General features: G+C 41.0%; 4 protein-coding genes across 4 annotated transcripts; 1 reads left to right on the top strand and 3 right to left on the bottom strand.

The window, feature by feature from the left end:
• Nucleotides 1-50: 50 nt before the first annotated feature.
• On the bottom strand, nucleotides 51-12,665 carry si:ch211-203d1.3 (protein phosphatase Slingshot homolog 3). The gene is made up of 17 exons (XM_062425504.1): nucleotides 12,540-12,665; nucleotides 11,438-11,619; nucleotides 10,216-10,253; nucleotides 9,942-10,113; nucleotides 8,207-8,322; nucleotides 7,976-8,044; nucleotides 6,314-6,379; nucleotides 5,967-6,149; nucleotides 5,728-5,821; nucleotides 5,464-5,592; nucleotides 5,166-5,212; nucleotides 4,848-4,994; nucleotides 2,876-3,076; nucleotides 2,397-2,610; nucleotides 2,191-2,292; nucleotides 1,992-2,087; nucleotides 51-1,580 (listed from the first exon to the last, which is right to left on the bottom strand). Exons 2-17 carry the CDS (start codon nucleotides 11,483-11,485, stop codon nucleotides 1,440-1,442), a joined length of 1,863 nt encoding a protein of 620 aa, XP_062281488.1. The 5' UTR covers nucleotides 11,486-11,619; nucleotides 12,540-12,665; the 3' UTR covers nucleotides 51-1,439.
• A 1,266-nt stretch (nucleotides 12,666-13,931) lies between these two features.
• grhpra (glyoxylate reductase/hydroxypyruvate reductase a) lies at nucleotides 13,932-17,731 on the top strand. Its single transcript, XM_062425505.1, has 9 exons — nucleotides 13,932-14,124; nucleotides 14,306-14,436; nucleotides 14,985-15,057; nucleotides 15,166-15,282; nucleotides 15,429-15,517; nucleotides 15,679-15,780; nucleotides 16,280-16,415; nucleotides 16,552-16,682; nucleotides 16,837-17,731. Exons 1-9 carry the CDS (start codon nucleotides 14,039-14,041, stop codon nucleotides 16,956-16,958), a joined length of 987 nt encoding a protein of 328 aa, XP_062281489.1. The 5' UTR covers nucleotides 13,932-14,038; the 3' UTR covers nucleotides 16,959-17,731.
• A 121-nt stretch (nucleotides 17,732-17,852) lies between these two features.
• On the bottom strand, nucleotides 17,853-19,859 carry LOC133986296 (zinc finger and BTB domain-containing protein 5-like). Its single transcript, XM_062426124.1, has one exon. It carries the CDS (start codon nucleotides 19,857-19,859, stop codon nucleotides 17,853-17,855), a length of 2,007 nt encoding a protein of 668 aa, XP_062282108.1.
• A 1,564-nt stretch (nucleotides 19,860-21,423) lies between these two features.
• tomm5 (translocase of outer mitochondrial membrane 5 homolog (yeast)) lies at nucleotides 21,424-23,001 on the bottom strand. The gene is made up of 2 exons (XM_062425865.1): nucleotides 22,796-23,001; nucleotides 21,424-21,745 (listed from the first exon to the last, which is right to left on the bottom strand). The coding sequence occupies exons 1-2, from the start codon at nucleotides 22,914-22,916 to the stop codon at nucleotides 21,711-21,713; spliced, it is 156 nt and encodes a 51-aa protein (XP_062281849.1). The 5' UTR covers nucleotides 22,917-23,001; the 3' UTR covers nucleotides 21,424-21,710.
• Between the last annotated feature and the right edge of the window lie 2,635 nt (nucleotides 23,002-25,636).

Here is a 25,636-nt window from a genome sequence, read left to right as displayed (position 1 = left end):
GCATATCTGCTTTTGTATGTTATTTAATGAAGAAACAAATGCAGTTGGTCTGGGTATAATCATTTATTTTTCACTCATAGTGCTTGTTGTAAACAAGAGTGAGGTGTAGACAGTGGAGAGTTTAACACATCAAGGCCTACAGATAAAAAAGGATCATTTTGATCATAATACAGCGTGACATTGGCTCAGGCAGTGGGAACTGTGTGATGTGGGATTATAAAGTGCATGTTTTCTTTAACTGTGACCATGCAGGTTGAATTAAATTAGCTTTAGCCTGGTTGAACTGGATAAAAAGAAGTAATGCCAGCATGAAATAAGAATATTCCACATCAGCATCATAATTCCATAATAATTTACCTTGATCCAAGTGTCAATATAAATAAATGAGGAAACCCCTGAACAATTTGCTCTTACAAGTTGGTATGAAAACACAAAACATGCACCCAGTTCCTCAGCAATTATGTGTCGATACATGTATGCTGCATTTATGCATACGTGCAAAAACTTATATACTGCAATCAAAACAAGTGAGAAACAGTACAATATACATACAATATGCAGGCACCACCTCATAGTCAAACAATAAAAACACCAGTCATAGATTATATTTCATTCTCAGGTTGAAGGCACTCATACAGCCCTGGTGTTAAAGTAGAAGGAATGAAAATAAAAAAAATGGGTTCTTGACATACTGACACGATAAAGAGTTTGAATTTAAATATATTCATTGGCACATTGGAATACAACGTTTGGCGTGTGCCATAAAACTGGCCCTAACTTGGTCCATGATGCACAGCTTAGATACAGTCATCTACAGTAAAATCCTCCTGTGTGTGAGCGATGCAAGTCTCGTGAAAAAGACTTCTGATAAAAGAGGATCTGACAAACATTTAAAACTGCCTACCTTGAAATGGCTGCATACAGCCTCATACTTAAAGAGGAAAATAAAAGAAAACAGTTATTGCATAGATATCATCTCTGGAATGGGTGAAGAGCAGAAGAGGGATGTCTAGAGAGAGAGAGATATAGGTCCCTACATGGAGGGAGAGACTGGTACATCTGTATGTGGTCGGATATGTTCTAAAAACACTGAATTACCAAAATATACAATAATGTTTACAGACAATTACTTCAGATATCCTGCCATTCACTGGTGTCACAATACTGCAGGAGTACAAAAACCATTCAGCAACAATGAACAATCAGTTGTGACTGAGATATGCGATAAAGGACCTGCAAAAAATACATGAAAACTTTCCTCATCAGTGAATAATTTAAAATATAAAGCTCATCAGGAGTGTATCACTGTATAAAAACCTTGGCATGTTACCAGACGTCACATTCCTTCAGGTGCTTCCTCCTCTCTGCCTCCTCTAAAGGTCTCTCTCACTCTTTAAACTCCCCACCCCACCTGGTGCTCTTCCATCTCTTTGATCGCTTTAGGGTTTGCTTTCACCGGCGGCCTCTGGCAGACTTCTTGGTTCAGGTGAAACATCCACGCATGCTCTCTGATGAATCAGACCCCGTCGCCCGTGGCTACGCCTCCGCTGTCCCGGAGATCGCCTCGGACTACCAGGAAGCTTTAAAAAGGAGGATTAGTTGGAGGATTACTTTGCTAAATTTATGAGTATTAGCAATGGACATAAAATAATGAAAAGCTGAATTATGGCAGCTACGTCCAGTTATGTAATTATTTACATAACTGGATATGCAGTTCTTTTTTGTGGTATTTACCATTTTTGGTATGAAAAATAACTTAAATTGATTTCTTTTAAAGTTGAGCAGGATTTTAAAAAACAAAAGAGACTTCTACCTTAAGATGAGTTAAATGAGTATTTTTTTATACTTTCAGTTTTTGGTCTAAGTTTGTCTTTCCAAAATAAATTGCCTCAACACAGCAGCTGTTTGTCTGTAAGATCGACCTGCAAAAAGCTCTCCTGTGAATAGTGTGAAAGAGGGACTGGACTCGTTCCTCTCAGTGCTTCATTTACCTGTCCACGTCCTTTATCCTCATCATCTAGTTCACTGATGGACTGCATGAGGGAGAAGAGATTCATCCTGCCACTGCGATTAACACTTGAAGCCACCTTGAAATGAGAGAGAAAGAAATACAAAACATCACAACATGCGTGAAGGTGTCAAAAAAAAAAGAGACTGGTGTTCAGATGTGCTGTGTGTGACTCAGCGCACCTTTTCTGGTTCATTTACTGTGATGATGGGACCGACGCATGATGCCGTTGTCGGCTCAGGTTCCTGGTTGGTATCAGATTTTGAGGCGGGTCCTACAAACACCTGCACATGTTTGAGCAGATATAGGATAGAGGATGTACAGGTAAGAAACTGGCAGGACTTCAATTATACTATGAATTCATTTAGCTACAGAATAATTGCTTCACCTCTGTCTCTTCCTCTGAATCATCTTTCTCAATTGGACTGTCAACACCATCATCGTCCTCCTCCTCCTCCTCATCAAGTCCCTCATCCTCCTCTTCTTCCTCTTCTTCTTCTTCTTCTTCTTGCTTTCCCTCTCCCTCTCCCCTCTGTTTGTGCACTGACTTCTGCCTTTGGTCTCTTGACTTTCGCCTCCAGAGTGCGCTGTGACGCTGCTGGCTGGAATGATGAGGAAAAACATTGCAGTTCATGTACAGTCCGAGCTGTGCAGTGTGCAGATATGAGCTTGATGAGGAAATACAAGGATATCTTGTACATGTATAACATATTTACTTTGAAACTGTTAAATTACAAATTGTTGTATCTCTATTGGGGAGAAAATTTAATATGTTACATTCAAAAACTGACAACTGCAAACTCAAAAATCTTCTATTTCTGTCATTTCTTGTCACAATGTCACAATGAATGATTCAGTTTGCCTGACCTTGCGTTGAGGATACCATTGTAGGTCTGGAGCTGCTTCATGAAGCCTTCATTGGGCTTGACAATGGACCGGCACTCTCTAACAAAGCCCAACGCCACATCCAGTGGCCAGTGTTGCTGCTTCATGGCGTAGGCGATCACAGTGGATGCAGAGCGAGACACGCCCATCTTACAGTGCACCAACACCCCCTGCCCGCTCTTCCTGCAGCACAAAGAGACCAACTGAAGTGTTATCAGGTTGATATGGTCACAGCAGTGCTGACTGACCCCTCACTGGTCATCCTCACTTTTCTTTAAACTAATAGATACAAAAGCAAAAACAAATTCTGTTATCCAGTCAGTTGAGTCAAACAAATTCAAGTTTTAGTCTGTGAGGTTGTGGACATAAATTACAGAACTCCAACTGAAGGTAGTATACTGAGAGTCACAGTGTGACTGCTCAAAAGTTATAAGTGAAACACACAAAAGGACAGTCTGCACACTTATAGTACAAGGAATTTAGTGTCAAATATTTCCTTTCCTGACTGAACCATAAAAATTGGGTAAAACATGTTACATCATCACAGCTGGAATCACAAATCTGTGATAGCAGTGTGCTTGACCACAACTGTAATCTGACTTTTCCAAATTGAGATATTTAATTTATAATTCTGATGATTTTCATTAAACCAAACCCTATTTTCAGTACTATTTATGCTCAGCACTTTGTCTGCAATAGCATTCAGTGTATTTAGATTTTGGGTGGGGGGGGGGGGGGGGGGTGGGGGGGGTGGCATTCACGTGCTGGATTGAAATTGCCTACCTAAGCACAAAGGATTAAAAGGAAACCAGGCATGCATGTAATCCAGCGTTACTGTTATATCTCATGGATGCCTCACTGTCAACAGTTCACTGTCCCACAGCCGTAAATTAAAAGCGTGAAAAGATTTCACCTGGAGAAATATGAAATGGTTTTAAATATGATCCCAGGAAAGGCAATACATTTGTGATCTTTGATCAAAAATTCAACAGAACAGAACAACAGTCATTTTTTAACAGTAAATACGTTTGATTTTATTGTTTAGTTGTATTTCTGACAAACAAGCGACTCATAGGGCCTGATTTCCTAAAGGTCTGCGTTTGTAAAAACGTGTGCAAAATTGACATCACCTGCAAAAAAATTTGCAAGCTGATTCAGGGGGTACACTGAGGCTTGCGTCTTTCAAATGTGCAAGATAATACGCGCTGTCCATTTAGTGTCTTTGCCATAATGAATATGAAATATGCAATATGGGACATTTTTACCACAGTGTACAAAATACAGGAAGGAGAAAATGCAAATATGTTAATTTAGCACACGCATTGCAATGTTCCAAACCTGGAGGTAATTTTGCTGACTGTAACTGCATCTTTAAATAATACCTTTTAAGGGCAGGTATTAACCGGCTGCGCACTGCGCACAGATGACTTCTGTCACTGTGGTGAGGAGGAGAAGGAGGCACAATGACAGAATATGCAGAAAATTTACTTTTTCCACCTGTGTTAATATTTTTGGAGTGGAATATTTTTGGTTTTACTAACAGCATTGACTTTGTCACAAATACTCTCCCATATAGCGTTTTTTTTCTGGCAATATCCTTTTGCTGTAACTCAATATGTTTGTTAACCTCTTCCACTAGAACCTTTAATTCCATGGGATCAAATTTCTGCTCGTCCAAACTCTCCATTAAGACACACAAAACCCTCATTTAAATACTGCTGTCTGCAACTGTTTTCATTTACGCAGTTATTCTTAGTAGATCATCTGCCAAACGCACGCTAACTAAATGCGCAATCTATTGCAATGCGCACACAATTTAGTACCCTTTATTTGGGATATTAGTAAATCAGGCCCATAATGTTAACACCAATTACCTCAGGTGTTGCCAAATGAACCAGGACTGAAATATTAAGCTTTAATAGTGTTCTGAGGTGTTTTAAGGTTTCAAGGCTACCTTGCAGTGTTGATAAAGTTGAATGTGTCTGTCCAGTGGGGTAGCAGGTCAGTGGCCTCCACATCGTACACTCTGATGTTCATGTAATTGAAGGACTCTGGGAAAAAGTTGTCGATCTCCCTCGTCACATTCAGAATGTAGCCAATACTGAAAAAAACACGCACGCATAAGCTCAGAGCCACAGTGGTGACTCAGCAAACCACAATACACAATACAATGTATCCCATGACATGACACAATGGGGCACAGAGAAAAACAGATAACAGATAGAGCTAAAAACACAGAGCTGTAGAATATGATGCAGGTGAAAACACTGACTTGTTTTTCTGTAACTCCTCAAAGTTAGCTGCATTCCACTCTGAGCCCTGAAACCAGATGAAAAAAAAAGGTTCAGCTGAAGGAACGATAGACTAAAAGGAGAGAGCACACAGCCTTTTTATATCGCTGTCAACACATATGCCTCACAAAGGGGAAGTTACAGTCACATGACAACTTCCTGGTGAAAGCACACTTTGTTGGTTCACTGACCAAAGCAACAGCAAAACTTCTCATCATAGTGAATAAATGAAAGTAAAATTACACAAATTAGTGTGTTTGTAGCAGAGTGATCACCCACCAGGTAAAGGTAGTCAAATATCTTGGATGGTTTGTCCATCTGAGCCATGGTGACCAGGATTTCATTATCAATGTACTCCTTGAATGGTCTCACATCAAAGCCTATTCTGGTCTCCAGGGCAGAGTGCACCTACAATACAACAGTAGAGGAAGGATCAATGTATCCAGAAATACCTTTGACCATTTTCTATTATTCTTTAATCAATTACATTCTTTACATTTTATTCAGTTCAACTTCCTCTCTCTGTCTGTCCACATCTTTTACCATTTTAGACGTTAGGTTGTCCAGATCTTCAGTTCTCATGATGTCTCTCAGGTGCTCCTTGATCAGCCTCTCATTGGAATTTCTGTCTGCCGAGCTGCCCGTAAAAGATATTGTGAAATTTTAGTACGATATGATGGATTTTTGAGCATTTATAGCAGCGGCAGACTGACTCAGCCACTGCAGATACATTACATTGACAAGAAACACTAAATTTAAACGCAAACAGAGCCGACACTTACCTCTGTCCATCAATGTCCTTCCTGACTGACTCCAGGTCATTCATGGCCTCCCACTCGTTGAGGCAGAAACGGTCAGATTCTATGTGCTGCTGATAGTGCTGCGCCCACTCTAGACCTGAGCCTGGGATTAACACTGCCTTGACTGCCCGCTCGCAGCAGCCATGCAACACCTGCAGCACTGACCTTGCGGTAGGGGGAACAGGGAGGAGACGATGTCACTACATAATGTAAAGTCGAGGAGAGTTAAAATCTCAAACAGAGGCTGCGGAGTCGATGGATTCAGTGGTCACAGTTGTTAATGAGGTACTTTCATGTTACAGTGTCTTAGCGTTAGCATTTTGACTCACCACATGGTCTGCATGGAAACAGGCTTAAAAATTCTGGTCTCTTCTGCCGTGGTCACGCTAAAACCGCTGTGGAAAGAAGGAAAATATGAGGTGCAATAATTAAGTCAGAAAAAGAGAAACACAAAGAGAAAGAAGAAAAAGAGAGAAAGAAGAAGTAATAATGACAAGAGGCCTTATGAGCTAAGAAGTGGACAGTAATAGTAGGCCCACCACCCGGCTGCGTACAAACAATATTATACCTAATATTATACCAAACAATATTATACCTAATATTATACCAAACAATATTATACCAATATTATACCAAACAATATTATACCAATATTATACCAAACAAGGTATGCAGCAAGTAACATCACAAAACCAATTAACTAATTAATTATACAATTTTGCTGTGATAAATTACTATAAATTTCTTCCTTATAATAATGAAGCTGTATACAAACAAACCCCAGGCTTGTATGTTAGGCCAAGTGTCAGCCCATAGCCAACCATGCAAATGACAGAGACACAAACAGCACTCAGATGGAGGACAGTGAGATTTCTCAACTCCCCAAACTTTTGGATAAATGTGGAGAATATTTAGCCCCTTTCCCCACTCGCTAGCATGTCAATAGTGATACCAATGGATGCTTTAGGTTTTCCAGTTTCATTCAACACCATGGTCTTCTATCTACCTGCAGAAGTGAGCTCGCTATAACGACGAGATGAAATCGTGGTCACCCCGCGATCCATTTTTAACGCGTTTAACGTTTTCATTATTACCAGAACTAATTATTCACTCTTCTTTGTTAGTTTTTTGTTAAACTTGGCAAACAAATTATCGCATTAGTCCCACCTGCTGTTGGCTTTATCAGACTTTTTGGTTGATGAACCAAACAGGCCGTTCTGGACTTTTACGGAATGTCCAGTGACGACAAAGTGAAGTGATTTGATTATTCAGTGTGGATTAGTGATGGTTAGCGTGAAGACAGAGGAGGAATAATGTGAAATGTGAAGACAGAAAGAAAGAGAGAAAAACAAATTAGCACAGTTGGAGGCGTGATCCAACCTCACGAGGTGAGCCATCAAAGCATCTAATATGAAACTCAGCATGTGACAGCTGATTCGTTTAAACACCGCCGCCCTGAACCATCTCACCCTGACTGAATTTAGACCTGTAAACTCTCAGTTCCAGCTCTCTACATCCACATTTGATGAGTTAGCACATGTGTAACCAACACTGTAATGAGTGGCCACATGCCAAAAATAGCCCCAAACATTTGAATCAAATCATAGCTAGTCTGGCTGAGAAGAATCTCAGCCCAAAAGCTGAGCTGAGGTACAAGCAGAGAGTATATTTATAAGAAAGTGACCACAGCTGAGCCCTCACTGACCATTACACACTGAGAAATGAAGACACAAGTGATATTTTTTACTTTCACTTCACTGCAAAAACACACAACCCCCCTGCTTATGTAAGGGTCTGAGTGAGTGATAGAAATGGTTGTAATATATGGAGAATGATTCGACTCCATAAATAGAGACATTACTCATTCACATCATCTCTGGCCAGAATCCCAGATATCAGGCTGCACCGTCTGTGCTGTGGCTTCACACACTCCTCACTTTTGCTTCCACACGTTCAATGTAATCCTCACTCCTATTTCAAAGTTTTCTTACCCATCTCCGTCCAGATACACCTGTGTGTCGCTCCATATCGGCAGAACCAGGCCAATGGTGCACTGATCACTGCAAAGAGGGCAGAGAGGACAGAGAAACGAGATGAGGAAGGAAGTTCAGCTGTCTGGTTCTTGTTTGTCAAAGCTAAACCAGAAATTTCTAAGCAAATGGAAAATGTATCTTGAGTGCTGTCAGAGTGAAACACTACACTTGCATCTTAGTTACACGCACCTGTCTGAGTTGGGGAAATCCATGCCGAGCAGGATGCTCTCCTGTTTGCTATTGAGGGTGGAGACGACGATCAGATACCTGACTCTGACCGTGCTGACTGACTCCAGCTGCACCGCCTGAACGACAGCGTAGAGGGTGAGATGAGGAGACATAGGCAGAGGATGCGTGAGACAGAAAGGTTGGCAACAGGCCCGAGGCTCAGTAAAACTAATGAAGTACGTGTGCTACATGTTGCAGCTTCTCATTAAAAATGTGATAACACACTGTGCAAAATATCCTGTCCACTATATTTTTCTTGCCATTCCTGGGAAAATCAAATCAAGGAAGTCAGTGTTATGTTTACAGAGTAACCCTACCTATTGGCTATAGTCCACTTAAAGGAGCATAACTGTTTTTTGTGTAGTTCACATGACCAATCACCATTTTCCAACAGTATGTTTAACACTGATTCCCCCATCATCTAGGCAGCCTCTGATTTCAATATATGTCTGAGTGACCCATTATAATCAATTATTAGATTTTAACATTACTAATACTGAGTAATACAGCTGAAAATACAGATTACTTCAACAATGTTTCTACAGTGTCCAAGTGCTTGTGGAAACATTATCTTTACATGAACAACTAACTTTGCAATGTAACGTTTTATTTGTTGTTTGTTTATTTATCTTCTGTATTTTATTTATTCATGATTTCAGTGGCAATACCACGTAATAGCCAAGTTGGTGCAAAAGGGTTCAGAGTGACGTAACTCATACCCAGCATGCTTCAAGTCTCTCCAAGTTGTTCATATTTTATTGATGACATAAATGCAGTGGTTTCCTGGACAGCTGAAACGTGGTCACTCTTGAAATCAGTAATCGAGAAAAAACACAAGTATGGCCCTTTGATGCAGTATTCACCTTATAAGGTTGGTGCTCAAACACTGCTATCCTGCAACCATGCTGCCCTTAAAACTGCTACATTTCTGACTGCCTGAGGTATCACAAACACAGCACACTTTCCAATAATAGTAAAATTATTTTTCCTTCACAATCAACTTGATCCCACTCTGGTGCATCAAATCTGCCTGTTCGCAGGTAAACTGTTGAACACAATTATATGTTTAAAGCTTATGTGTGACTGAAAACAAAAAGCTTCCAGCTACAGAAAATAGTTTGAAAGTTTGAAAAAATGTGAAAAATGTGATCCTAATCTGTTCAATATGTCAATGAACTGAGCATCTTCTGACCTCAACCTGACAGATGATGTTTATGTAATAAACGAAAACCAAAACAAATCAGGTTATCTCCACCAGCTGTTTATGAATTCAAACTTAGCCTCGTTATATTCAGTGTCAGGTTTATTTGATCTTTGGTTCCTACAACTGTTATTTGTGGAACTTATGTTACAGCTCAAGATACTACAGTGACTTCCTGTTTACATAGTTAGTTGCTTCTTACTGGACTGCGCTTATGTGTGTCCTAGCAACCAATTTATACAATACTGATGTGTTTAATAGCTAAGACATTTCTTAAGCTTAGTCATAACGGTGCGACCTGATTAAGTAAATCATGAGTTTAAAACTAGCCAGTGGCTACTAAGAACTTAGGAAGGACTTAACACACAAACTTAGTGGTGGATTAACAAACAGTGGGTCCTGATTGCTAAGAGAATCACCAACAGGCTTATTTTTGGACAACATGTCTGGTTACTGATCTGATCCAACAACATGTGTGTAAATATGAGGCCTCACCAGCTTTATGGTATCTTCTGGTCTGAGCAGTTCAAACATGGCATGGAGTTGTCTGTGTCGTGTGCTTGAAGCGTCGACTCCTTGCTTGATGGGAGAAGCCTCCTCCTGAAGCCCCTCTCTCTTGCCATCCTCCAGCAGGAGGACAGCCCCCTTCACAAGGGCAAAGCTCTCCCTAAAGACCGACAGTGTGCAGTTAGTTTACCGCGACTGGTCATCATCTTGTTAGGGCTGTAATTTATAACAAGTCAAAAGGACAAAACTGGTCTGGGCCTACCTTTTCTGAAGTCTCCCTCTTCTTTGGAGGCTTTCATCCTTACAAAGTAAAATAAAACATGAAAGCCTCGTCAAAAAAAAGAGAACTATTAAAACTCTGTTGTGTTTGTATGTGATTTGTAAGCGAAGTCACAAACCCCTCTAAGAATGTTCTTAGCACATGCTGGAGATGTAAAATACATAAAATGAGAGAACTGCGCACTGTTTCTAATGCACTTAAAAATAATATTTGTGTTTATTTAATATTAATGCTTGTAAAGACAAAAGTGATTAAACCAGCTTTCTGAGAGCATTGGACACAGTGTGCGTGATGTTGTCCCTGTTTAAAATGATTGGATACAAATGGCCGGAAAAGTTTTCAGTCATTTATAGCGTGAAATGTGGTGCAACACTGATAAGACAGACACAAATAGCGATATGTAAACAGAAGGAAAGGAGGAAAGGAGGGGGGGTAAAAACAAAGAGACTGGCAGTGAAATGAGAGAAAAGAGAAATACAATGCAAAAAGAGAGGAGGGTGAAAGAAAGCAAAGGAGAGAGAGAAAGAGAAGTAGCTGCAGTAACAAGGGTTTGAGGAAAAAGAAACTTGAGACAGTAACATTACCTGTTACGCAACTGACAAGTCCAGACAGAGTCAAGAAAAAGACATTAAAGAGAAGAAGTGAACAGGAGCCAGGAGAAGAATGATGAGGGTTGGAAGAAAAAAAAAGGAAAGAACACAAGTTAAGATAATAGCGTGATTAGATTGTGTGACAAAATATGCAAAGAATGTGACTCAGACCCACAGTCAGGCCATTTAAGGTTAAGTTGGTGATGATAAAGAGCAGCAGAAAGTTACATCTTCATTAATAGAGTGACAGAATGAGAGGAGATTAAGTCAGAGATTGAAGCTGATGGTACAGTGAGCATTTAAACTGATTGAGTGTGATCCAGTCACTCTCTGACAGTGCTGTAATGAGTGTGAATGGGAGCTAAACAGCTTTGATGAGTTTATATCTGTTGCATGTTTGTCCTGCAAGTCTATCAGTGCAACAACTGAGAAACGAACCAGCCTCATTATCAAGTCAAATGTAGTGATGATGACCACAAAAGTACCACATTCATGAAGGCTTCTTGCAGAATTTGCAGGGGTTGAGCATGACACAGCTTATTGTACTGAATATCTCTTTGTAAAATACAAGGTTATGTACAACATATCGGGGGGGGGTGTATGGGTTAACTCACTGGATCAGTGGCGATGGATGGGATCCTGTGCAGGGTCAACAGAGCCATTGCACGCTACACGTCTTTCTCCACTAAACCTGCTGTTGGTGGCAGGTTCAGACAGGCTCTGCAGGTTCCTGAGCCAAAAGCGTGCCGTGGGCGGGTCGAAAATACTACTGATAATTTTCTTTTTTTTTTTAAATCTGAAATGACACACAGTATGAGACAATCTGAAATGACACACAGTATGAGACAATTACATTCTCAGTGCAACAGGTTTGATAAGGTCCAATAAACACACATTATACCAGATATGTGATGAGGTGTCTTGATATGCAAATAATTCACCTCACTAGATTAAGAAGGAAAACAAATGTCTGGTTATTATTTATCTATAAAGGGTTTCTCTAGTGAGCTTACAGGATATATACTGTATACACTGATATGAAATGACACTGTAAAAGATTTGGTCCATATAGGCCGCCCTCAGTGAAGAAAGGAAACATTGTGTTCCTTCAGTGCCACATCATATTTACAGTGTATAGTATACGATAAAAACAGGAAAGCATGAGAAGGGTATACCAGGACAGCTCAATATTATATGTATAAAAAAGATAAAATGCTGCTAAATAAGTTCCTAGTTGTGATGTTTAGATAAGGTGTAATAACCATTGATATAGTACATTCTTGTACATTATCACACTGTATAAAATGTCTGTTTTGAACTGTTTTTACAGCTTCAAAAGGCACAGATTATTACATTATGTCATAATAAATTTACTAAAAATCCAGCAAAGGATTCCTGAGGCACTACTGGCAGCCAGTCTGTGGTCTGCTGACCGTCAATAACACATGAATAGTGAGGAGACGCCTGCTTTGTAAGTGACATGGCTTCAGCTCGTTGCACGCAGATAACACAGACTTGTACTGTGTGCTGCCTCTGTTAGCGACTGAGTAACAACCTGACGAGCTGAGACCAACAAGACATGTAGACGTCTTTCCAGCTAGCCCCAAGGAAACAGCTGGCAGTAACGTAGCTGCTGCTGCTGCTGCTGTGTCCAGGAACAAAAAATAAGACAGAATAAATATATAAACACAGAGAGAGAGAAGACACATTTCTCACCTTTTCCCACACGCTGATTTCCTGGTTTTTGCGCCGACTTGCTTGTTCCTGAAGTGCGGCTTGCTTCTCCTGGATTCCGCCCTCTATTGCTCTCCTTCGAGGGTGAGGACTTCACCATTTACTGCTCCTCGGTGCTCATCGGCCGCAGGAGGAGGAGGAGGAGGAGGAGAAGTAGGAGGACCTCACCGAGCTGCAGCCCGAGCGACAGGACAGGACACTGACGTCATACGCAAGCAGACGTCGGTGTACGTCAACCTGCGGAAGACAAACCATTATTAAACGCTGTAACAAAATAATTTACCCAACCGAATATAATAAATATAAATATTTTACATTTGATTATTATTACGGATCTTAACATACAAACTGTCAAACAAATGCAGGAAGCTTTATTTAAAAATAGTACAATTTTCCTTTAGTAGATAGAATTGCATAGTAGCCTAGTGCTTATGTACTACCATAATGTACTTTCAGAGCTGTAGCCTATATCTACATACTTTACAGCATTGCTGCGTCGGTATTATCAAAAACCTTTGCGTATGGACCCTGAATAAAGAAACTTGTAATTTCTACTGTCAGAGTTTGCTGTCGTTATTGTCCGCTCCTTCTTGTCGTGTTTGATCCCAGGAAGCAGAATCAAAGGAGAAACGTAAACAAGCCCTTACAAGGATGAGTAGTTTATGGATTGTGTGTTGTATTTTAAAACCTAATATGTATTTTATTTAATGATCCAGTTTTCATGCTGACACTCATGTAAGACTTAACTGACCTTTTGGCTCCAACACCACAATTGAGGCCCAAATAAAAGTATTTAATAAAAGTTTGTACAGAAAAGGTGTCACAATACAGACAAAGATAGTTAGATACTGTATTTATTTACAAGGAAGAGCTACAACAACAATTGTTATACAAAAACAATAAAAAATAAAAATAAAAACCCGCTGTACAAACCAGAGGAGTCCAAAGTCCATTCATTGTAAGTCAAAGGTGTTTTTCCACATCTTTGATTAAGGCACCATACTGCTTGACTTCTACAATAAATGAAAACAATAATGAAAGCAGACATACATTTATATTTGTGAATGTGGGATTTACCAATAGCAGCTAAATTAATATTTTAATTAAATTAATATAATTATAATTATATACAACTAGATATAGGTCATATTACTGTCAAACACTCAGGGCACAAAACATCACATTAATCAACCTGTACATTAGTGCCCATTTTGCCAAGTTTAAATAAATCAAATTGAATGAGCACAGTGGATAAAACTAATGAAATATAGTTTAGTGGTCTATCGATGCATAGTTCAACCAGGCATCGAGGGGTTAAATAGCAACAACTTGACGCATGCGCGGTGCACTGACATGAAGTGCTTCCTGCAGGCTGTAGCGCGGTGCTGTCAGTGAGTGGAGCAGGCGGTGAAGGTTAACACAGTAGACATCCAGAAAGTAACAGTTTTTTTACTTTTCATACTTTCTGTCAGTAAATTAGGATGCAATCAGTTGGGAAACTCATGAAGGTTTTCGTGACGAGGCGCATCCCGCAGGAGGGGATGAAGATCCTGTCAGCAGCTGGAGTGTATGGTCACTGAACTGTTATTTACATTGACAACAAAAAAAAAGCATTTATCAGCAGCTCACTTTCATTTCAGCCTGACACATTTAATTGTTATGCGTAGTAGTGAGTAACTTAAAGCCGCCCATGTGCTTGATTGATGCCATCTCATGCATTTGGTCCCTTTCTGTCTCCATGAAAACAGGTGTGAGGTGTGTCTTTGGGACTCAGACGAGCCTGTGCCCAGGTCAGAGCTGCTTAAAGGTGTGCAGGGTGCTCACGGTCTCCTGTGTTTGCTGTCAGACAAGATCGATGTGGAGGTCCTGGATGCTGCAGGTACCCATCATGGTCCTCTCCTGACAAGTCCCTCGAGGAACTGGGCCACAGTACACATCAGTCAATCATTAAATTAGACTAAATATTACATCAGGATAAACAGCTCACTATCAAAACTGTTGTCCAAGAAATACTGGGTACATATAATTAAAAACTATGGCTTCAACTGATGATATTATCAATAACGCTAATCAATTCATTATTTTTTCAATTAAATGGTTAATTATTGAATCTGTAAAATAGTGACATTTGTCCTTCACAACTTCCCAGAGCCTTTAAAGTTGAAGTCTTCAAATGTTTACAATGATGTGAAACAGAGAAAAGCAACAAATCCAAACATCTGAGAAGCTGGATTCTAATATTTTTGGCATTTTTGCTTGATAAATTGAATTAGATTAAATATTTCTGTTAATCGTATCTAATTAACTGATGAATCCACTAAATGTTTTAGCTCTGAGACATATCAAACAGTAGTAATATTGAGCACAGTCTGTTCACCATCCTGTGAAGTAGTGTCTGGATTTCAGTTGATCTGTCTCTGATCACAGGGCCAAACCTGAAAGTAATCAGCACCCTGTCTGTGGGATTTGACCACATGGCTCTTGATGAAATTAAAAAACGGTAGGTGACCTTAAAAAAACTGTAGATTAAACTGATGAAACTGGCCTTGTATTGGCAGGAGGAAGATGCTGCTGTTTCTGAGTTATGTTGCTGTTTGTTTTTTAACAGTGGCATACGTGTCGGATACACCCCAGATGTGTTGACTGATGCCACAGCAGAACTGACTGTGGCTTTGCTGCTGGCTACAGCTCGCAGGTTACCTGAAGGAGTGGAGGAGGTCAAGAAGTAGGTCCTACCAAGTTGCCCATTTACATTAAACAGTGCCCACTGTGAGGGTGTTTCTGTTACCTTTTTAACCTAAAAGTGCAGGTAATTGCCTTAATGTAGTCACACTGTCACCTCTTTGTCTTCTTTTCTGTCTCGTCTCTCAGTGGTGGCTGGAGCTCCTGGAAACCACTCTGGCTGTGTGGTTACGGCCTCTCTGGCAGCACGGTGGGAGTCATTGGACTGGGACGCATTGGTAGGCCTTGCTGTTATTGCTTCAACTTCAGTTCCCTTAATATATGACATCATGTGACTATATCCTCTTATATATCTAACTAGAGAGGTGTGATGTTCATTTTCTATTTTAAGAGTTGTTTGTAGGTTAACAAGACAATAACTGGTGCTGTTTGTGTTCAGGCATGGCCATCGCTCGCAGACTCATGCCCTTTGGAGTGAAGAGACTCCTGTACGCTGGGAGAAGAGTCAAGCCAGAAGCTGCTGAGTTGAATGGAGAGTTTGGTAAGAAAAAGGAGAGCAACTTATGCAGTGAAAGGGGAATAATTAGAAGAAAAAGTGAGGTGTAGAAGACTGCACAAAAGAGGTGAAAATCAAATATATTATAAAACTATCTAGTAATGGTCAGTATGTGTAGTTATTGGATGTTATTTTACAAGCAGGTCGTTATGTTTTACCAGCTTGTAAAACTAACAACAGCTATACTAAATCTTTCATTCTCCCAGTTGTTAAATGCTCCATAGGTGTTAGAATCATCATTTTTGGCAGATGTTTTATTTGATATATTTTATTGTGTCTATCAAGCTTATTTTTGTGGATTTTTTACTCCACATACAGCTCCCTGGTGTTTTTTTTGTCCTTTTGTGTGTTGTATCATTTATATGTTTGTATGTTATTGTGTTGTCTGTACAAGCAGCTCCAAACAAATTGCTCCTAGTGGGATTAAAAAAGTTGTTTGTATTGTAATGCAGGTTCCTCCCTTCCTCTCCTCTGTTTCATACAGTTCCCCTGGACACACTTGTGTCTGAGAGCGACTTCATAGTTGTTTCCTGCTCTCTGACACCAGAAACTCAGGGAATGTGTGACAAGGCCTTCTTCAGCAACATGAAAAACACTGCAGTCTTCGTCAACTCGAGCAGGTAGATTTCCAAAGCAGCACAGAGCAGGGTGTCCACTCTGGGAAAAGCAGTGATTTGGAAATACGGCAGTTGTCATGTAACTTCAACAATCACGTATGTTCACTATTAAAGTACAAGAGGGTTTTTTTTCTTTTAGGGGGGCTGTGGTGAACCAGGAGGATCTGTACGAGGCTTTGAAGAGCGGGCAGATAGCTGCAGCTGGACTGGATGTTACAACACCTGAGCCACTCCCAACAAACCACCCCCTTCTCACTCTCAAAAACTGTGGTGAGTAGAAATGATTCAATATTTATGCTTATATGTTGTGCCTCTTCCTCTGTGTTGATCAGGATGTCTCCTTGTTATCTTTCAGTTGTCACGTGACATTTTACTTTGCCGTTGTCATTTGATGTTATTTTCTGTCCCCTCTTACCTCACGCAGTGGTGTTGCCACACATCGGCAGTGCCACCTACTCCACAAGAGGCATCATGTCTGCCTTGACGGCCCGAAACCTGCTGGGCGGTTTACAGGGAACAGACATGCCCAGTGAACTCACCTTCTAGATCCTGAACCGAGCCGCTGTGCCTTCTGCCTGCTCTGGTGCTACCTGGATAACGGATCATCTCCAATGTGAAATTAAATGGGTGTTGGGATAAATACATATTAGACTGCAAACAAAACTGAGAATGCTAACATAATTCAGACATGCTCAGATAGTGTTGACATCATATAATTTTAACCTTGATGTTTTCTTTGACTCTGATGTAGACATTAGTTGCATTTATGAGTGCAAGGTTTTGCAATTTCAGGGTTTTATCACGTAATGTCAAGTTCTTAAAAAGAAGAAGCTAACAACACTCCTTAAAATTATTACACATAAAAAACACCATACTTATTCAGACTTATATGTAAGGTTGCTGTTGAATTGCATTGAATTTATGTGTTGCATTTAAAATAACTTCCTCTCTTTCTAAGTCTCAGAGAGATTACAGTGACACTTCTTGGTCAGCACTTTACACAAATGCTAACACTCATTACTCCAGATTTGTATGAAATTGAATAAAACTTGATTTAGTTTAAATGCAAAAGTCTGTGTGTGTGTTGTAGAAATTGCTCTAAAAATGGACATAAATGCAAAAATATAAAGTGGCATCATTTATTCTCATCACACTTAAAGAAGCAGTGATATAAACCAAGTTATTGTGAATATTATCAGTGCATTTATTCCTGTTAAATTTCATGGAGAGCAAACAACAGCATGACTGAGATTGAATTTAAAAAATCATTAAATAACTAAAGATATACATCAGAAATTGACTGCTGAATTTTCTTTCAACATAAAGTCACATAAAATAAAGAATTGATTGAGGAAGTGTTTGGGGTAATAAATAATCACATTTACACTGGTCATTTTCTCAATAAACTGTCTCCAGCCAAGTAAACAAACTTTTATCCAGTCAGAGCAGAGTGTCTGGGAATGACTGATCATCTTTCCAGTTTAGGCAGGTGGAGTTCTTGGAGTGCTTGTACAGATGGGAGGACTGGCTGAAGCGTTTGCCACACTTAGGACAGGGATAGGGCTTCTCTCCTGTGTGGATACGAATATGCTTCTTGCAGTCAGTCAGGTTCATGAATGTCTTGCAGCATATTTTGCAGGCGTATTTCTTCTCCCCCTCCACTAGCAGCACATGGTCCTCAGCAGCTGCTTTCTTGCACTTGGACAGAACATCCTCTGAGGCTCTGGTTAGAAGTGGCCGATCATCTGCTGAGGAAGATGAAGGATCTGTGCCGGCCTCTGTTCCAGGTGGCACTTTGGGAGCGATGCGACGGAAGGTTGTCCCCCCTGATCCGCCACATCCTCTGCTTTTCCCGGCCCGTCCAAGTTGGACGAGGGATGCTTCCAGACTGAGTCCTGCTGTGATGCCACTGAGGAACCCCGGTAAAGAGTTCTGGGCGGGCTGGAGGATCAGCGTGTCACTAAAACCAGGGCTTTGAGTCGGGAGAAGCTGCTGCAAACCGACAGACGTTACTGGAAAAACAAGAGAGGAGGACGAGTCGGTGGACGTGTTTGCTTTTTCTGAGTTTTGACACAGTTCGTCTGCATCCCCGGCAGCTGCAGGAAGAGCATCACTGGCAGCGGCAGCAGCGGCAGTAGCAGCAGCAGTGAGACTAGCAAGACTTTCTTCTTCCTCCAGAGCTCCCATTACGCTCTCATGACTGGGATTGAGAAAGCAAGAAAAGGCCAGTTCTGACAGACTGTCAAGGCCCTCACCATCTATTGAATCCTCACCCAAATGTCCAGCCTCTTTGTCTGCATCAAGTTCTGAGCACAGCTGCGACTGTAAAGTTTTCTCATCGTTTAGTTGTGTTTCCAGATGTTCAGAGGAGTCTAGTGGTGGGGATGGAGGAGGATTGTTAGTCAAAGTGGTCAAATCTGGAGAATAGGAGGTCAGATTTTCCTTTTTCACCTCAATCACTGCCATCTTTTGCTCCTCTCCCTCATCTTCTCCTTCATCTCCAACCTTCACTTTCACCACATTGTCTCCATCTGTATCCCCACCCTTCTCCCATGCACCCAAAGCTCCTGTGCCACTGTCAGACTGGCTCGGCAGCTGGATCTCCTCTGATTCTCCCTTGGTTGCTTCGTATTTTTCCTCCACCTCCTCCTCTTGCTCGCCTCGGCTCTCCCAGAGGTCGCCTGCAGTCTTCAAGCAATCAGGGGACAGCAGCTCCCCTCCTCCCTCCTCTGTACTGACGGTGCTCCTGGTCACAGTAGGCGAACACTCCTTGTAGTCTTCTCCAGGTAGCCTGCAGGGCCTCTTCCTGCTACTGAGCCCGTCCTCATGTAACTTTCTTTTGTGCCTTGAAGATAGTGCTGAACCCTGCTCACCATTACTAACTCTCTGCCTGACCCCCTCGTCTTCAACTCCACCAGACTGGCTCACCTCCACTCCCGCTCTCTCCTCATGGAGGTCCTCCTCCATAGCAGATGTGACATGCTGAAGCAACTGTTGCTGCTGCACTGACTTCCAGCCTTTAGGCGGTGAGGCTGGGAAGTTTTTTCTGGACAGGTGGAGCTTGCAGGCTTTAACCACAGTATTGAGGTGAAGGTGTGAGGCGGCCAACAGTACATCCATCACATTCGAAGCCCCCAGGGACAAGGTGGAGGTGTAAATCATGTCCAGCAGGGTGGAGAAGGCCTCGGGAGTCACCACCTCTGGATCAAGCTCCATCACACTGGGGCACCCACCTCCCCCCATATCCGCTGCTGGTCCTCCAACTTCGTCTGCACCGTCATTGGAGTTTAGCAGAGCCCTGAAGTGAGAGCTGCATGCTGCTAGGATGGAGCAGTGAGCTTGGAAGCTCTGGCCTCCAACCAGCACCACACAATCACACAGCTGAGCATGGAGGCGCTGGTGGTTGAGCTGCTGGAAAATATGCTGGAAGTGACCTGGGAAGTCCATAGTAGCCTGTGCCTGATAAGAAATGGAAGAGCTACTTTTTACCTTACATTTTTCATTATGTAGTATGCCTGGTTCAGCTGGTAGTACATCAACACAATGAAGGTCATCATCAAAAACAGTCAGAAACAGCAATATAAAACATCTGATCCAAGTGTCATCTGTTGAAAACTGGACTCTGATATTTCATATGAGCCTCCCTCCAGTTAATCATTGTCTGCAGTTTATAGACAGATGGTCTGGAGTATGGGCGGGCCTGCTGCAACAATAACACAGAGGGATGCGACGCACTCTCGGGCTTTGTCTCCTCAAACTGCCCGATATCCGCGCAGCTCTTTGTCTTCTACTTGACGATAATATCCCAAAATATCGCTATTTTCATGATTATTTTCCCTGATACAGAGGACTCACAGTAATCCCGGTTTCGCATCCACTGTCGCCGCCTCCATCTCTTGTAGTCTCATCCTGCAGAATAAAACAGCACCGCCCCTTGGTGGTGGTCCTGCGCCACTCGGATTGATTTCGGTTCATTTGATGTGTCCTTTTTAGCAATTGACGCTGTTGCCAGTCGAAATGTTTTCAGCACAATTTATCATCCTTGATTAAGTATTTCAATGAACACAATGTAAATTATGTTTTAAAATAGCAAATGAGAAATACCAATTTCCCCAAGTTTTTTTCCACCAATTTTATGCCTGTTATAAAATAGCCTATTGACATTTTATTTCATCGGATTAAATCTGCTGCTTCATTACACGTATATCACACGTGTAACAGATGTTTCATATATTAAAAACAAACAAATAGTATGTCTGTACTATTTCCAAAACATCAACCACTACAGAGGTGCTTTAAGCTTTTAATTTGCCTCTTTACAGATTTAAGCACTATGGCTTAAAATATTAATAGGTATGAAGAAGCTCAACTAATACACCACTGAAGCATTCATTCTATGTATCATATTTCCACTTAATTTTATGTTTATTCATATTAGCAAGTGGGGTTTTTTATATTGCATCTTATGTACATTCACGTTTTTATGTTCAATGTATGTCTTTTTTTATGTGGAGCACTTGATGCATGTAATTTCTTTTGTGATTTCTTTAAGCATCATTTTTGTATGAAAACTCAAATCAAGTCAGTGGTAGAATCAGTTCTAAGACTAATACAGTAATTTGTTTGCTACAGTCTGTTGCAGTGACAGGAATATTCCCCTTCCTTTCTTCTTTTAGTTTTAAAATATATTCTTTTTTTGTCAAAAATGTTTGCCTTGCACTCTACCATCACAGTGCACATTTTGAATGCTGTTTCTCCAACAATATTCTTTGTAGACAAATCTATATAGACCTGCCAAAAATGTGTTTAAAAACTTTTTACCCAACAGCTTTCAGGCACTTTGACAGCCTGTTGGATAAGACATAACAGCAGCACACTGTCTTATTCCAGCTGTGGACCTTTGTTGCATGACCCTCTCTCTAATCCATGTTTCCTGTCTCCGATTTCACTTTCAACGGTCAAATAAACTCAAAAATACCCCAAAGAATATTTTTTAAAAAGGCAAACCATCAAATATTTTCCCCTTTATTACATGACACAGAGGGAATGCACATTATAACACTTTGTATTTAACAATGATCACAATATGTTTAACAAAAAAAAGGCAAACTAATGTTTACAGCAGAACTATCAATGAAAATAAGTGAGTGTTTTCTCAGGTGCAGAGATGGACAGACACTGGTCTTCATCCACAGCATGCGTTGTGATGGCTCCAGCTGTCTGCAGATGTCAGTCCGTACTGTTTCTGATGTAGAAAACTCTCAGTGGATGGAGAAAAGACGATGCCAGCTACACCACTCATATACTGTCCAGCTTCTTCAGCACATACGGAGCTATAAATATGAAAAACACAGATTATTAGATTCTGTTACAACCATTAGCAGAGATGTAGCAGCACATATTTTTCATATCTGGCTTAAAACAATTAGAGACTGATGTATTGGTCTATCCCAGATATGTCAGTGTCAGTGTATATGTTGTTTACTGTTTTCAGTGCACTGATGTCATTTTGGACAATAAAGCTTCTTGTTAAAATGTATACTATCATACCTCCATTACATATCTTTGTCACAAGGGTTTGATATTTGAGGTACCATAGCAAAAAATGTGAATTGATATCAGAACTCCCAAAAATCCAGTCTCTATTGGTCTCTAACAACAACTGTTAGGTACACAAACAAATACAGATTTCACTCCTCCTGTTCATACTGACCATAAGAAGATCTTTTCATAATGTATTTTCAATGTAAGTGATGGGGGCCAAAATCCATAGTCATGTCACATAAAGTAATATGTAGTTTTAGCCGTCCAAAAGGGTCAAACAAGTGGATTCAATGTTAGTCTTTTTAGAGCCAAAGTCCATCTTTGTGTTACTAAACTACCACCACAGCTCAACAGAGGAACACTGTCCGAGGAAACAAAAAGAGGTTATTTGATGCTAAATAGACTGTAAAAATTTGGCAGATATCCACCTGATATGACAAACTCAGTTTGCTGAAGCCTCATATAAGCTTCACATCAAGTTATAATTGCATTTTTGCACTAAATGACTGTGTGGACACACTGTGGATATTGTCCTCCATCACTTACACTGAAAGCTCATTTGAAAATGATCTAAAACTAACACAAACTTACAAGAGTGAGCTTTGTGATATGTTTAATGTTTATACTGGGTCAGGCCAATGTAGCTATTATCTTTGTGATGTTTGGGCACCTTTATTCTACACACTAAACAATATAATACAATACAACAGCAAAGCAGCTGTTAGTACATGAACATTTCTGTCATTATAATCATATATGTGACCGATCCATGTCTCAGTGTAATGTTAAGAAACTTCAGTGTTATTAGATTAGCGTCAATGTCATGTGTGTGTACTCACTAGCTCTGAGCAGAGCGACGTAAATGAGGAAGTTTCGTACAGAGGAGATGACATCCTGCCTCATTTTCTTCTTCATCTCCTCTGGGTCCATCTTCGGCCCCAATCCTTCGAGTTTGAACATGGTTGCGGTGGTTTGAACTGGGAGTTGTTCTTCGGTGTGCTTTTTGGTGGTGAAGCTTCACCGTTTCAGCAGCATGGACGTACAATCTAAACCGGAAGCAATAAGGATGACATACGGCGGCCGCGCAGGGACAAACCGTACGACATCGCCGATATCTATTTTATAATGTGACCCACATTAGATGTCTTAAAACGACAGGTTTGTGAAAATGTAGCTTTATTGATTAGGACACGTATGCACATAATGTATTATTTTAGCTTATTCGTTTATTTTGGCCCGGTTTTATACCTTCTGCTTTCTTTCAGGAACTTATCATTATTATTATTGTGCTGATTTTGTAAATTAGCAGCTGTACCTATCCTTCAACTCATTAGCAATTTATTAAATACCACAAACCATGATGAATATGGAGGTCTGGGGAAGTTTTACCGTATTACGGTTATTATTATTATTATTAATACTATTATTATTATCTTCTATTAGACTATGTTTTTAGCCTTTATAAGTAGTAAGTCATAACTAAATGTGGCTCTCCATTCAAATAAGACATGCGTTCAAAGCATGTTCAACGTCACTAAATCACTAAAAACTGTGGGTGTGTGTGTGTGTGGGGGGGGGGGGGGGGGGGGGGGGGGTGATGTGCTATCATAGGTTTTTCGCCAAATATGACATAATAGAAGACAAAGGTGACATATAAACATTTATTATTGTCATTATTGTCATTATTATTATTATTATTATTATTATTATTATTAGATGTAAGTCTGGCTGAGTGAGGCTGCAGGGGGGCGGGGGTCCTCGGGCAGTCAGCAGAGGAGGCAGGGAGGAGAGAGCGAGAGAGGCGACAGAGAGGGAGGGTTATTTCTGAGCTCAGGGCCAAGGATTAGGCAGAGAGCAGTCCCAGTGCGATGACAGCATCCAGCACACAGCCAAACCCCCCACACTCACCACATCACCATCACCATCCGGCTTGAGAGGACGCCGCGGATATTTCTGGGAAAACAAACATCGTTTTTCTCTAAAATCCTCCGCATCACTGATTTTTAAGGGGGACAGCCCTCCCAGACTCCCAGACTCTGTCTCTTCTTCAGACCACGAGGTGAGTTTTCTCGGTATTTCCCGGTGTTATTGTCTGATGAAGAGGCACTCGGCTGCGCACGGAGGCGCCTGCACCTTGCATCCATTCCTGACATTTCAATTGATAATTATCACATCGAAATGAATAATTTAGCCGGTGGTCGTTTTCACAACGCCTGCAGGCTACACCCGCGTCCTTGTGTGAGGGGGGCGATGGAGAGATGTTTTAATCCGATTAAGATTATAAAGAAAGCAACAATAGACTGACCTTTTTTTTCTTTGTTTAGCCTCCTGGTTGGATTGGCATGGCTGCTTCCAGTCATCAAAGTTACAGCTTGGCCAGGGTATTGGAAATATAGATTATTTTTAAGGGCATTTATGAAACATTGATGAGCGTTGGACTCAATCGATGTGGTTAGTTAATTCTAACAACCCATCAGGAAAATTTAGTCCAAATTCAAACCCTGCTGCTTATCGTTTTATCTTACTGAATGACATTTATTCAACATATTCATTCACACATATGTCTCATGCAGTGGTAGTGATCCATGCTGTCGTTGCGCAGTGAAATCACCGTCACTGGCTGAAGATTAGAAATGAACAGACTAATTCCTGATGGATCAGGGGGATGCCAGGAGTCTGGGTAGTAAAACACGCACATTATGAATGGGCGTAGGCGATGTGCAGCCACCCTGGGACAGTTTTTTTTTTTTTTTCCTGTGCTCGTATCCTTTGGCCAGCAGCAGCAGCAGCCTCTTTTTCCTACGCTCTTCCGTGCCGTGCCAGGCATGACAAGCGCAACACAACTAGACCGGAACAATGCGTTTTGCTGTTCTGGGGCCTTCATTTAATGCATGACATGATTTGATATGACCGCTGATTGCATTTCCATTTAGACATGACTGTGTGATATCACAGCCTGCACAGAGCATACATCACTTCATGTTTTTAACAGCATCATACGCTGCTCCTGTTGTTCCCGGATCAACGTGCACTAAAAAAAAGAAAAAAAGAATGAATGATTGAATGCCATTTTGGTCCTGTGATGTGCAGCCTGTGTTAAATTGTTGTGGATATTCAGTGTTTTGTTTTCACTCTTGTGTGTGTCTCTGTGTATGTGTGTTTAAATGTGTGTGTTTGTGTTTGTGTGTGTGCTTTGCCACTGCTGCAGGCACTGTGCTATGACTCAGGGATGTACTACAACATGTGATGGGAGTTGCTGCTTCGAGGTCACTCTGCCAGAGGAGAAACATGACGGGCAGAACTCGCACATCAGGAAAGACTTGCTGCCTTCCTGCATTCGCCTGACTGCTCCTCTGCCCCACTTACAGCTGCCAGCCAGCCAGCCTGCCATCCTCTCCCTCTCTCTTTCTCTCTGTTTAGTCTTAGCTCCATGTCTCCAGGGCAGACTGTGTTGCTGGGCTGGTGTTTGCTGCTCCATCCTAATGCCTTGACCCGTTGATCATTAGATTCAGCCGATAACTGAAGCTATTCAATAATTTGACTCATATTGTTGCGGCTAGTGGCTACTGGAAGATGCTGATTAATCAATATTGGTCTGTCTCAGTAAAGGAATTCAATTAATTCATGGGTTACATTGGTGTATGATAATTGTATGAATGGAAGAATGGATTGATGGATAT

The sequence above is a fragment of the Scomber scombrus genome, chromosome 9 (assembly GCF_963691925.1).
Source record: "Scomber scombrus chromosome 9, fScoSco1.1, whole genome shotgun sequence".
Lineage (NCBI taxonomy): Eukaryota > Metazoa > Chordata > Actinopteri > Scombriformes > Scombridae > Scomber > Scomber scombrus.
Note: the sequence above shows the minus strand (reverse complement) of the source record. Positions and strands in the feature narration are given on the sequence as shown.

Bases quoted from the DNA above. Each gene is read 5' to 3' on its own strand.
- tomm5 (XM_062425865.1), bottom strand. From the start codon at position 22,916: ATGTTCAAACTCGAAGGATTGGGGCCGAAGATGGACCCAGAGGAGATG. The intron at 21,746-22,795 runs GTGAGTACACAC...TCATATTTATAG, and splicing joins CGTCGCTCTGCTCAGAGCTA to CTCCGTATGTGCTGAAGAAG.
- grhpra (XM_062425505.1), top strand. From the start codon at position 14,039: ATGCAATCAGTTGGGAAACTCATGAAGGTTTTCGTGACGAGGCGCATC. The intron at 14,437-14,984 runs GTACCCATCATG...CTCTGATCACAG, and splicing joins GGAGGTCCTGGATGCTGCAG to GGCCAAACCTGAAAGTAATC. The intron at 15,518-15,678 runs GTAGGCCTTGCT...GTTTGTGTTCAG, and splicing joins CATTGGACTGGGACGCATTG to GCATGGCCATCGCTCGCAGA.
- si:ch211-203d1.3 (XM_062425504.1), bottom strand. From the start codon at position 11,485: ATGGCTCTGTTGACCCTGCACAGGATCCCATCCATCGCCACTGATCCA. The intron at 8,045-8,206 runs GTGCGTGTAACT...CCCTCTTTGCAG, and splicing joins GATTTCCCCAACTCAGACAG to TGATCAGTGCACCATTGGCC. The intron at 6,380-7,975 runs GTAAGAAAACTT...TTCTTTCCACAG, and splicing joins GTGTATCTGGACGGAGATGG to CGGTTTTAGCGTGACCACGG.
- LOC133986296 (XM_062426124.1), bottom strand. From the start codon at position 19,859: ATGGACTTCCCAGGTCACTTCCAGCATATTTTCCAGCAGCTCAACCAC.